This window comes from Podarcis bocagei (assembly GCF_964188305.1).
Source record: "Podarcis bocagei genome assembly, chromosome: 14".
NCBI lineage: Eukaryota > Metazoa > Chordata > Lepidosauria > Squamata > Lacertidae > Podarcis > Podarcis bocagei.
The window spans coordinates 37016137-37029093 of NC_138139.1; the positions used below are offsets into that span (position 1 = coordinate 37016137).

The 12957-nt window shown below is 44.8% G+C and overlaps 1 protein-coding gene across 2 annotated transcripts in view; it reads right to left on the minus strand.

Moving 5' to 3' along the window:
• The window catches only part of FBXL16 (F-box and leucine rich repeat protein 16), an 87636-nt gene that overhangs the window by 16555 nt on the left and 58124 nt on the right, over nucleotides 1-12957 (minus strand). For both annotated transcript variants that reach the window (XM_081169892.1, XM_081169891.1), the window contains exons 3-4: nucleotides 4907-5628; nucleotides 442-950 (exon numbers count right to left, since the gene is read on the minus strand). In XM_081169892.1, coding sequence (XP_081026018.1) covers nucleotides 442-950; nucleotides 4907-5614 — 1217 coding nt within the window. In that variant the 5' untranslated portion in view covers nucleotides 5615-5628. The remainder of the gene's footprint in view (nucleotides 1-441; nucleotides 951-4906; nucleotides 5629-12957) is intronic.

Genomic DNA, 12957 nt, shown 5'->3' on the forward strand with positions numbered 1-12957 from the left:
GCTCAGTATGGTCTACACCAGGGGTTGTCAACCTGTTATCTACTGCCCACTAGTGGGCGTTTCAGGATTCTAGGTGGGCGGTAGAAGCTGAATCCTCCTTCCATTGAACACTGGTGGGCGGTAAGGAAACTTTACCATCAAGAAAGATGCATTAGTGGGCAGTATAAAAGGTATAAAAGGGTTGACTACCCCCGGTCTACACTAACCAGCAGCAGATCTCCAGGCTTTTCAGACAGGGGAAACATTCCTACCTGGAGGTGATGAATATCAAACCTAAGACCTTCTGCATGCCAAGCAGGTGCTCTGCCACTGATCTATATGGCCTGGTTTCTGAGCTCAGCTGAGGCCTGGCAAGATATTTAGCCATTGCTCAGCATATCATGCTTCAGTCCTCCATCCCATCCTCTGTGAAACTTCAAGAGGGCTCAGTTCTCTACCTACCTATCAAGGACCAGCTCCTCCAGCTTGTGCAGGTCACAGGCAATGTACTCCAAGGCCATGTCTGTGATCCGAGGACACCATGACAGGTCCAAGCTTCGGAGTTTGCGGAGGTTCTCTGCCACCAGCTCCACGCCATCGTCCGTCACCTTAGAGCAGCCAGAGAGGCTGAGGACACTCAGGTTAGGGAGGCTGTGCACCATGTTGACCACCCCGTGGTTTGTGATCTCCCAGCAGGAGTTCAGGCGGAGGGTGTGGGTTGTGTAACCCTGCTTGGCAGTGAAGTAGGCTAGGGCCGTGTCCGTCACATGATAGGCTTGGAGATTCAGCTCGGTCAAGTTGGGCAGCAGCTGGGAGATGGCGGCAATGGCGTCGTCGGCCACGTTGATGCAGTCGCTGACGCTCAGGGAAGTGATGCGGGCATTCAGGCTCGACCAGAGGCCAGCTTCGGTGAAATCATTACACCCGGACAGTTCCAGCCGCAACACCCCTTGCATCTGTTCCAGCATGACCTGAGAAAGGGAAAACACAGATTTTATTTTAAGGGAGGGGATCGTAGAGTGGCAAAGTTGGAAAAGACATTGGAAATCATCTAAGCCAGGGATTAGCGGGCATCAGGCTTGTGGGTGGAGACAGAGGTGTAGTAGTCTGAGGTCACCTAGGGTTAGGTAAAGGTAAAGGTACCCCTGACCATTTGGTCCAGTCGTGACCGACTCTGGGGTTGCAGCGCTCATCTCGCTTTATTGGCCGAGGGAGCCGGTATACAGCTTCTGAGTCATGTGGCCAGCATGACTGAGTTGCTTCTGGCGAACCAGAGCAGTGCACAGAAACGCCGTTTACCTTCCCACCGGAGCGGTACCTATTTATCTACTTGCACTTTGACATGCTTTTGAACTGCTAGGTAGGCAGGAGCAGGGACCGAGCAACGGGAGCTCACCCTGTCACGGGGATTTGAACCGCTGACCTTCTGATCGGCAAGTCCTAGGCTCTGTGGTTTAACCCACAGCGCCACCTGCATCCCCACCTAGGGTTAAAGACCTGTTAATATTTCTCCAGCAGGGTTTCTGTCTCCAGCATCCTAGAGCCGTCCAATCAATAGGAAGGGGAGCTTTTTAGCCAGTGAGAAGAGGTCTTTCTGACACTTTGTGCTGATTGGAGCCAATCAGAGTGGGAGGAGGTGAGCGGCCCTAAGTAATGGCTGAGTGGGGATTGGAACCTTTGTCTCCCAGGTCTGACACTCAACTACTATGCCACACTGGCTAAGCAACATTGGGAGGGCCAAAGGTTCCCCACCCTCCTGCTCTTTTGAAACAAGTGGGGCTTAATCTCAAGCAGACACATGTAGGTGCGTACTGTAAATTACCTACAAGGTATGTGTACTTGGAAGTAAGTCCCACTGAGTTCAAAGGTGCTTCCTCTGATGCAACTGTACAATAGTATTGCAGCTTTCACCCACCTCATGCTCTCTCAAAGAGAGAGAAAAAAGAAGAGAATCACACTCTACAGATGCTCAAGAAACTGAATTTCCTTAAATTACATTGGGAATAGACTTGATCTGCGCATTCCAACCTTATCCATGGATTGGAATGAAATTATTCTCCAGATTTTGCACTTCTCTGAATTTTGCAAGACACTCCTCAGATCCCAACAGTTACTTAAATTGCCAACAAGCCAACAATTATTTAATTTGCATATTTTAGGGTAAGATAGGTTTAGAAAGACATACACCTAGAGGCAGCTTTTTGGGAGGCGGTGCTCCTAGGAATTAATTTAATAACAAAACAAAATTTGGTACCAATCCCTCCATTAGAATTACTGGGGATATGAGAGGGGCCAAATGAAGATGATTTGGATAAAGAATTGACTCTGTATCTTTCTCTTAAGAATTGATTCTGTATGTATTGTTAGCTGCTAGGATGGTTATCGCAAGAAAATGGAAACATTTAGAGGAGTTCAGTAAGGATTTATAGTGTAGTCAAATCTGGTCCATAGCTGTTGCTGAAAAACTAATTCAAAAATTAAGGTATACTAACAGACAATCAGAAAAAGATTCAATTTCAACTAAGTGGCAAAATTTTATATGATGATAACAACGTTCAAATGCCTCCTGTGAATTATGCTACTGTCTGGAACTCTTAGTAACATTTCAGCTTTCCTGATATTTATGAATAAAGTAAACTTTTTTTTTAAAGTTACTACCCTGCAACACCAAGAATACCCACCCCCGGGGAATGTGAATAAAATTAACTGAATTTATACTTTGTGTGTGCATGTGTTTAATTTTCATTTTCATTCAATTGCATTGTTTGTCTGCATTTATTTATGCTTGTCTATTATTGAAGTATATGTAATTAATTGTTTAAATAAATAAGCAAAACCATGCTAAAAGGAAAGAAGGAAGGAAGGAAGGAAGGAAGGCATACAGTGGGATAAAATATATTTTTAAGCATGCATTTCATGGGAAGATATGGATTTAGACAGGATTTTCTCTGCATGATTTTTTTTAAAAAGTAAGTAATCAAAGCTAAATGGGGCAGAAGGGCTTACAGAGGTGCACTACCATAAACAGACTGCTGATCCATCCATCTACCCTTACCTCTCACCCCATTAGCCTGCTCAGTTCTTTCTGTGGATCGGGGCTCTCTTTTGCCCAGGCTGCTCAGCTCCTGTAGGCCATCTCTGCTCTGTTTGTCTTTAGACCCTCCCCTTTATTAAAATAACAGCAACCATCATCATATGGTGTTTTGGGATTGATTTTGCACTGGATCTGTGTTTCCATCGTTTGCATATGTTGGGTGGTTTTTCTGATGTTCATATTGTGCGTACAATATGGTTGTGGCTGAGTCACATTGGAATAACGGTTTAAAGACAAGCAAACAAATAAGGTCACATCTGTACTATGCATTATAAAGCAGCCTTAGACTTCCCCGTGGAAGATGTATTGATTAATATAGCACTCTGATCAAACCAGTAGACCTACAGCTTGCCTGGGTTCTTCAAGATGTAGATCCTTATATTACTCTACAGGTTGCTAAATTCCTAACAGCCGTCCTCTCGTACAAGAGACGGAATGGAATGTTAGCTGATTATTGATAGTTATAAGAATTTTTGATATTGACATCAGATATTGATTTTAGCGTGGTGCCTAAATTTTTAACTTTAATCTTAAATTTCTGTTTTGATTTGCCAATATTTGTCCTTGTGAGGTGTGAATTGTGTTATATTACTTGTGGCTTGTACGAGACCGCTGTTTTATTTGATTTGTTTTGTGTGTTGTGCTTTATGATGGGCGTAAAGCCGAATAAACAAACATTTTGACTATAGCACTCTGAGAATTGTAGCTCTGCATGGGGAATCAGCGTCTCCAAACAGCTCCTGGTACCCTGAACAAACTACAGCTCCTAGGATTCTTTGGAGGAAGTCATGACAGTTTGAACTGGTATGGTGCTGCTTAAAATGCATAATGCAGATGGGGCCTAAATCAAGACAACCGATGCTCAGACATGTTGTAGACCAACATATGGAATGCCGCACGTTCCCCAGCCCTGAACAGAGGAAAGCAGACCCTCCAAGTGTCCCTCTTTTCCAGGGACAGTCCCAGATTTATAGAAGCTGTCCCAGTTTCTCATTTGATCCCAGAATGTCCTGCTTTTCCTTAGGACGCCCCTATTTTCATTGGAGGAATGTTGAGGGTATGGGAAAGGCTCTCTCAGCATGAAGGCAGGGGACCAGGGGCAGGGGACATACTGCACCGCGAGGGCCACATTCTCTTCTGGGCAACGTTCTGTGGGCCACATGCTGAGTGTTGGGGTCAGGAAAAGAGGCAAAGCTGGATAGAGAAAGGTAAAGGGACCCCTGACCATTAAGTCCAGTTGTGGCCGACTCTGGGGTTGCGGCGCTCATCTTGCTTTATTGGCTGAGGGAGCCGGCATACAGCTTCCGGGTCATGTGGCCAGCATGACTAAGCCGCTTCTGGCGAAGCAGAGCAGCGCACGGAAACGCCGTTTACCTTCCCGCCGGAGCGGTACCTATTTATCTACTTGCACTTTGACGTGCTTTCGAACTGCTAGGTGGGCAGGAGCAGGGACCGAGAAATGGGAGCTCACCCCGTTGCGGGGATTCGAACCGCCGACCTTCCAATCAGCAAGTCCTAGGCTCTGTGGTTTAACCCACAGTGCCACCCATGTCCCTGGATAGAGAAACACATGTAAAAATTACTTTCTAAGTAACACCCCCACACCCCTCTCTATCCTCTATCCAGGCAAGCAAAAGGCATTACTGGAGTTCAGGGACACATTCCAGCCAGGCAAAAACACCCAGAGGATAAAGTCCGACTGGCAAGGGGTGTGGCCTGGGGAGAGGGGGTGTGGCTGGGGAATGAGGGTGTGGCTAGAAGGGGGTGTGGCTACCTGGACTGCCTGTGGTTCCTGGGCCTCAGTTTCCCCCTCTGTGCCTACCATCTACCTACCTCAAGGCCTGCGTCTGTGATGGTCGATCTCTTAAGGCTCATGGATTTCACCCCTTTCTTGGACAGAGGATAGTTATCGATGAACTCACAAATGTCCAGGTCGGAGACGCCAACCAGGCAAAACCCCTCAAAACCCCTGATAGCAAAACCCTGGAGGTTGACAAACTCCTTGTCTCCACTGGGCAGGACGTTGTAAAGCTCTTTGGTGTGTAGCACCGGCGTCAGGCCCACCCAGAACTTGGGCTGGTACAAGACCCTCCTCCATGCCTTGCAGACCTGGGCCAGGACACACTTCTCGCAGGCGGAAAAGTACGTAAACAAGCGGTTGAGGATCTTCTCATCCACAGCCAGCTGCCGTTCACTGGGGGAACCGGAGAGGCCTTCAAGGGAAGTGACCTCTCCGTTTGTCGGGGAAGCCTCGCTGGAGTTCAGTCCCACCATGGCAGCTCCAGAAGGAGATGGCACCCCGGCCAGAGCCGCCAAGGACAAGGGCGGTGCCAGGCCGGGGATGGGCAGGTCACTGTGATTTGCTAAGGCTGGACCGATGAGAGCAGGCACAGATGAAGGCTGGCACAAGCGGTTTTTCATCGCTGGGGTCCCTTTGGTGATGCTGGCAGAGCCGAGTCCATTGGCCTGGGCGGGAATCTTCACAAGTCCGTTCCGGGGTAAACATGGAGGTTTCGTATCACCGTTACTCTGGTTCGACATCTTCCAAGGTCACTCTGGAAAAACAACGAGGAAGGCTGTTAGGGAATTGGACCCATGGCGCACCAGGGAACATCCGACTTTTCATTGAATCATCTTGCGGGAAGAATTGCCCCCCTTTTAGATGGTAATGGGCAGAAGTGTAGTGGCCTATGATCACAGTAGGTTGAAGACCCATCACAATTTATGCAGTAGGGTACTAGCAGCATCCCTGTTTGCAGCATCCTAGGGCCACCCAATCAGCATGGAAGGGGAGCTTTTGAGCCAATGAGAAGAAATCTTCTCACGGTTTGTGCTGATTGGAGTCAATCAGAGTCAAAGGAGGTGAGTCAGCCACTGAGGATTAACTCCTAGGGTCACTCTGTATAGGAAGAACACCATAGGAAGAGTTGCTCCAAAGCTAAGCATTTAGGAACACAGAAAACGGAAGGGGAGCTTTAGTTTAAAAGAGAATGATGTTCAAGTTCTGTTACATATAATGGAACTTCAAGGAAGACACAATTTAAGTCACTTCAAAAGAATATATTGGAATACTCCAAACCATTTGCCCATGTATGTCTACAGAAAATAGTAAATCTGGGTGAAAGGCAACACATGGAGATCAGCACTAACTGTTGCAATGCATCCCTAATTAATATTGTCTAATAGCAGTATTGTACAATCTTAGAAGGTTGCATAATCTTAGAAGCGGGTACGGCTTTGAGGGGGCATGGCTGTGACTGGCAATGGGTATTGCTTTGCTTACTTCATCAGTATTTGGGTGTGAATTTCTCCCATCTTTGCATACAGTTTTGACGAAATGTACATCTTTTTGCAAAGCAACTTTTCCTAATATAATGCATTTAGGAATGTTATTTTCACAAATACAGTGGTACCTCGGTTTAAGAACTTAATTCGTTCTAGAGGCCTGTTCTTAACCTGAAACTGTTCTTAACCTGAGGTACCACTTTAGCTAATGGGGCCTCCCACTGCCGCTGCACCTCTGGCATGCAATTTCTGTTCTCATCCTGAAGCAAAGTTCTTAACCCGAGGTACTATTTCTGGGTTAGCAAAGTCTGTATCCTGAAGCGTCTCTAACCTGAAGTGTGTGTAACCCAAGGTACCACTGCATATTAATTTTCATGTGCACTTTCCCCTATAATATATTGTCAGGGAACTGCCATCGGAGGGACAGGTGGTGGAAGGGCTCACGGAGGTTGGGAGAGACCCAGCAGCGGAAGCAGGAACCAGCAGGGGGAGAGGTGGGTCTCTGAGGGAAAGCGAGCAAGAGGGAGGGCTCAGGGACACGTCCAGCGAGAACAGTGGGGAAGTTTCTGAACGTCCCATAGGGAGACCCACTCCTCGCCGGAAACTGTCACGCCGTGAGTCCAGAAGACGTGTTTCCGTTAAGGAGCTTTTATGTTGGAAGCGATTCCGAAAGCAGCCACTGTCGGAATCTGCTAGTGACTAGAGGAGCCATGTCTGAGGGGCTCCGTCACAGACAGAGGTTTGTGGACTTGAACAAACTCTGAGGGACTACGATTTTACGCACAAGCAGCTCATCATCCCATCACATATATGCTTTTTGTAAACTTTGATTGCTTGGAAAACTGCACCCAAAAATTCAGGTATGTGCGAATTTTGAAGAAGAACAAGAGGAGGAGGAGGAGTTTGAGTTTGGATTTGATATCCCGCTTTATCACTACCCTAAGGAGTCTCAAAGCGGCTAACATTCTCCTTTCCCTTCCTCCCCCACAACAAACACTCTGTGAGGTGAGTGGGGCTGAGAGACTTCAGAGAAGTGTGACTAGCCCAAGGTCACCCAGCAGCTGCATGTGGAGGAGCAGAGATGCGAACCCGGTTCACCAGATTACAAGACTACCACTCTTAACCACTACACCACATGTTGGTTCTCACAGTGATATGGAAATTGCAAGTTTGATACATTCCCCTTTCAGTACAATGCCTTTCAGTGAATTTCTTCCCCATCCGTATCCATGGGGAATGTTTTACACGAAGCAGCATTCCATCAACCAAGCTCCCTCTGACAGCCCAGAGATCCCTCCCCCTCAGCGAGTGCTAGTCCTGAGTCTGCCGCTCTCTCCAGTAAACTAAGCAGAAGGTTGGAAATTGAGCCAATTTTCCTTTAGTGAAATCTTTGTTGCTGAGTTCGTCTTGCTCTGCTATTGTCATGTGAATGAAACTTTCCGGCAGTAACCACAGCAACCAAAGGTGGCAGCTTTGATAGCAACTTAATCCTGGGGCTTGCAAGAGTGGGCGGTGGTGGTGCAAGGGAAGCCCACATGTTTAATATTGGTCTTCTAGGAGAGGACTGATTAGGAAGCATAGGAAGTTGCCTTACACAGATCAGACCACTGGTCTATCTAAGCTCAGTACTGACTGGCAGCAACCCTCCAGGTTTTCAGGCAGAGGTCCCTATCCAGAAATGCCACAGACTGAATCTGGGTGGAAGATGGTGTCAAAACTAGACTGAGTTGGCTCTGCCTGACATGGGCTCTGGCTCCCCCTACTGTTGGGCTCCCTGCCTTCCAGCCTACCAGTTACAAGGGGCATCAGCTGCCACTGGATTGAAATTGCCTTGTTTCCAAAGAGTCTACATCCTTTTTCTTTCCAGTTACCTCTGGCCATAAGCATTGTCACAATTTTTTATTTTTTTTAAAACCCTCATGATTTATCTGCTGCCTTTATTTATATGCTGGACCCAATATTACTAGAACAGGAGGATACAAATATTTTACATATTTTTAAATCCCACACTTTTAAGATCACACTTCATTTTGCATATGTGTTATCCATTGAACCTAAATTCAGAAGTCACACGCTTGGGTAGCTTTTCTGGTTTGTTTACAGGGGGCCATTTTACCCAGCTGCCTGGCAGGACTCCTAATGCAGGCCTGCAGCAGGGATTTCCCTGAGCCAAGAGATGGATGGATGGGAAGACAGGTTTGGAGATTGGCTTGTGCTTAGCAGGTCACAGCACAGATAATTCACAGGGCCTGACTTCAGTACAGTGTGCAACACAGTGCACTGCTGGACCAGAGCATTTGCAGACCATAGTTGTGATGTTCTGGCTGCTAGATGGTGCCATCTTGTTTACAGAGCCTGATCACTTAAAGAGCTGTACAAGATGATGTGGTAAAATATATTTCCAGCCCTGTCCCTCAGTCCAGAGAATAGTGTGGCCCCAGAGAGTCCAGACACTGGCCAGCTCTAAACTAAAGTGCACACTTGCATCTTGAGGTATACACAATCAATAAAGCCTTAGCTAATGTAAGCCATTATCAGTATCTTATGTGCCTCAGTATTGCATTCAACAGAATTTCATGTTTTAATAAGAAGGGGGGGGGGAAGAGATGAAAAAACATAGCACAAGCAATAGCTCAAACGTGCAGCAAGTAAGAAATCAGAATTTGTAGAATCCAAATGGTTATTTCCAGTACACGAAACTGATTGACAAACAGCCGGCTGTTGTCAGGAGTTAGAATGTGTGTGGGACCACATTTGAATCAGCAAATAAATGTGGTAAACTTCTGGCATGGCAATTGAAGAAAAGGCAGAAATTAAATACAGTTACAAGCCTAGAAGTGGATGGAAAGAATATCTCAAGACCCAATGAAATTAGAAATTGCTTTTTGAGCTATTTTAAAAAGCTTTACACTCAAGGCCCGCAAAATGAAGAAGACATAGATAAATTCCTTGATAAATATGGATTACAAAAAATCTCTCATCAAAGTAAGATGGATCTGAACCAGAGAATATCAGAACAAGAGATAGAGGCTGCCATTCAGAATATGCAACTGGGCAAATCTCCAGGACCAGATGGACTGACTTCTAGATACTACAAATCACTGAAGGAATGGCTGATTCAACCACTAAAAGAAGTCTGTAACGAGATTCTTGAGGGAAAAAGGGCTCCGGAGTCGTGGAAAGAAGCATATATTTCACTCATACCAAAGTCAGAGACAGAAAAGACCCAACTTAAGAACTACCGCCCAATATCACTACTCAATGTGGATTACAAAATTTTTGCAGACATTTTGGCAAAAAGATTTAAAAGAGTTTTGATGGAGAAGATCCATAAGGACCAAGCAGGTTTTCTCCCTAAAAGACACCTGGCAGACAATGTAAGGAATGTAATAGACATTTTGGAAAAGCTAGAGGTGAATATAAACACCAAAGCAGTACTGATTTTTGTGGACGCAGAGAAAGCCTTTGACAATATTTCTTGGAGTTTTATGATAAAGAATCTTCATGGGATGGGGGTAGGTCAAGGTTTTGAGAATGGTATGGCTGCAATATATTCTGAGCAAAAAGCCAAATTGATTGTGAATAATGTAGTGACTGAGGAACTTAAGATAGAAAAAGGAACACGACAGGGGTGCCCAATTTCCCCATTACTTTTTATTTCAGTTCTGGAGGTGTTGCTGAATATGATAAGGAATGACCAGCAGATTAAAGGTGTGCAGGTCGGAGCTAAACATTACAAGTTAAGAGCATTTGCAGATGACCTAGTATTGACTTTGCAGGAGCCAAACACTAGTACGAAAAAGGTTTTAGAAATAATACAACAGTTTGGCCAGGTAGTTGGATTTAAATTGAATAAGCAAAAAACCAAAGTTTTAGGGAAAAACCTAACAGATATGGAAAAGGAGAAATTCCAAGAGGAGACAGGGTTGACAGTGGTTAAGAAGGTCAAATATCTAGGGGTTTACTTGACATCTAAAAATGCGAATTTGTATAAGGATAACTATGAAAAATGTTGGTCAGAAATAAAAAAAGATCTAGAAATATGGTCTAATTTGAAATTGTCAATGCTAGGCCGAATTGCAGTGATTAAAATGAATGTATTGCCTAGAATGTTATTTCTGTTTCAGACCTTGCAGATTCTTGACAAGATGGAATGTTTCAAGAGGTGGCAGAAAGACTTATCGAAATTTGTCTGGCAGGGCAAAAAGCCCAGAATTAAATTTAAAATATTGACAGACGCTAAAGAAAGAGGGGGTTTTGCCCTGCCGGACTTAAAATTGTATTATGAGGCAGCAGCTTTTTGCTGGCTGAAAGAATGGATGCTCCTCGAGAACACGGACATTTTGGATCTGGAAGGTTTTAATAACGCTTTTGGCTGGCATGCATATCTATGGTATGACAAAGTCAATAGTACCTTTAAAAATCATATTGTTAGAAAAGCATTGTTCAATGTTTGGATAAGATATAAAGATCTGTTGGAAAACAAAACCCCTAGATGGGTATCACCAGTGGAGGCCAAGGCAGTGAAGAAACTCAATATGGAGGTCGGATGGCCGAAGTATTGGGAAATTTTGGAACAGGATGGAGATAAGTTCAAACTACAAAGTCATGAGAAATTGAAACATAAAGTACAAAATTGGTTTCAATATCATCAAATAATGGAGTTTTTCAAACAGGACAGGAAAATTGGTTTCCAGGTGGAAAAATCAAAACTAGAAACTGAATTGTTAGAACCCAATACTAAGAATTTATCTAGAATGTATAACTTGTTGCTGAAATGGAATACACAAGATGAAATAGTCAAATCAGCTATGATTAAGTGGGCACAAGATGTTGGTCACAACATTATGTCAGCTGACTGGGAATGGTTATGGAACACCGGTATTAAATTTACGGCATGTAATGCCCTAAAGGAAAATATTATGAAAATGGTGTACAGGTGGTACATGACCCCAGTCAAGCTGGCAAAAATTTACCATTTGCCCGATAACAAATGTTGGAAATGTAAAGAGACTGAAGGTACCTTCTATCACCTTTGGTGGACATGCCCGAAGATTAAGGCTTTCTGGGAAATGATCTATAATGAAATGAAAAAGGTACTTAAGTGTACTTTTCCTAAAAAACCAGAGGCCTTTCTCTTGGGCATTGTCGGCCAATTGGTGCCAAAGAAGGATAGAACTTTCTTTATGTATGCCACAACAGCAGCAAGAATACTCATCGCAAAGTATTGGAAGACACAAGATCTACCTACTCTGGAAGAATGGCAGATGAAAGTGATGGACTATATGACACTGGCCGAGATGACAGGCAGAATCCGTGACCAACGCGAGACGGTGGAAGAAGAATGGAGAAAATTTAAATGTTATCTTAAGGACTATTATAAACTTAATGAATGTTAAAATGTTGTGGTTCTTAGAAACAAAGGGATACAGTGATATAAGATCAGAATACAGAGAGGACTAAGAAGACAGAGGTTGGAAAGTAATAATTGGGAGTTGCTATAAAATTTTGGACATTGGGATGCAGAAAGGGGAGGTATGGGGAAGTCTCAGAAAAGAGGTTTATGAAAATATGTTATGAAATTATACGTGTATGTTTGTCTTTTTAAGTGTTTGTTTGTTTTATAAAAATTCTGTAAAACCAATAAAAATTTTATATAAAAAAAAAAATAGAATGTGTGTGGGACCAAGACAAACTGTTGCTTGGGTTTTCTTATTTCCCTCTGCCCTCTTGCTTCCTCCTCCTCCTCTTATTAAACTTTTGCACCTCCCCTGTTCTCCATGAGTGCACCCATATGCAGGGGGGGGTGTGTGTGTTAGGGAATTTTGTTCTTTTTTTTAAAAAAAACTATATGCTTCTGTAAATCATGGGGGTCCCTCCGAGCAGGCAGACACCTCCCTTCGTTGCATCTATAAGGCCAATTGCCATCCCTAGTGATCCTCAGGCCCTATCCAAGTTGGCCGCTAGAGGGAGAAATCTGGCTGCCACCATTCCACACGTTAACACTCCTTTGCTGGAAAAGAGCAACACAGTGGAGGCTGTTCCTTTGGAGCAAATGGGGCACCAACCTCAGTCTGCTCTCAGCCAGGTCCCCTCTTACAACCAGCCCCAGGGTGTGGCACGAGCCATTAGCTCCTTCCTCCTTCGTTTCAGTTTTGCTGTTGCAGAACTCGGCAGGGAGGAGGATGGAGTCAAAACTAGAACCAGTTGGCTCTGTCTGCCATTAGCTCTGACTCCAACTGCAGTTGGACTCCCTGCCTTCTGCCCCACCAGCCCCAATGGACATCAGCCACCTCTGCAGCCATGACAACTGCCCACGGCACATAAAGCAATTGCTGCTGTTTTTCTTCATAGAAAGGATGGGAGCCAGGGAGAGAATTGCAATTTTAGACAGAGGAGGCAGGGACACTTCTTTCCTTCTTGTGTTGCCAGCTGACCTGAAAAAATCACTTTGGCCTGCTCTTGTGCATCGAACAGCAGATTAAGGTGCAGAAATTGGCAAGGGAATCTTTTGATGACAAAAGCAACCTGTTATTACCTCCTAACACAGGTGCGGGGAACGTTTTGCACATTCCCTTCTGGGAAACTTTCCAGGGGCC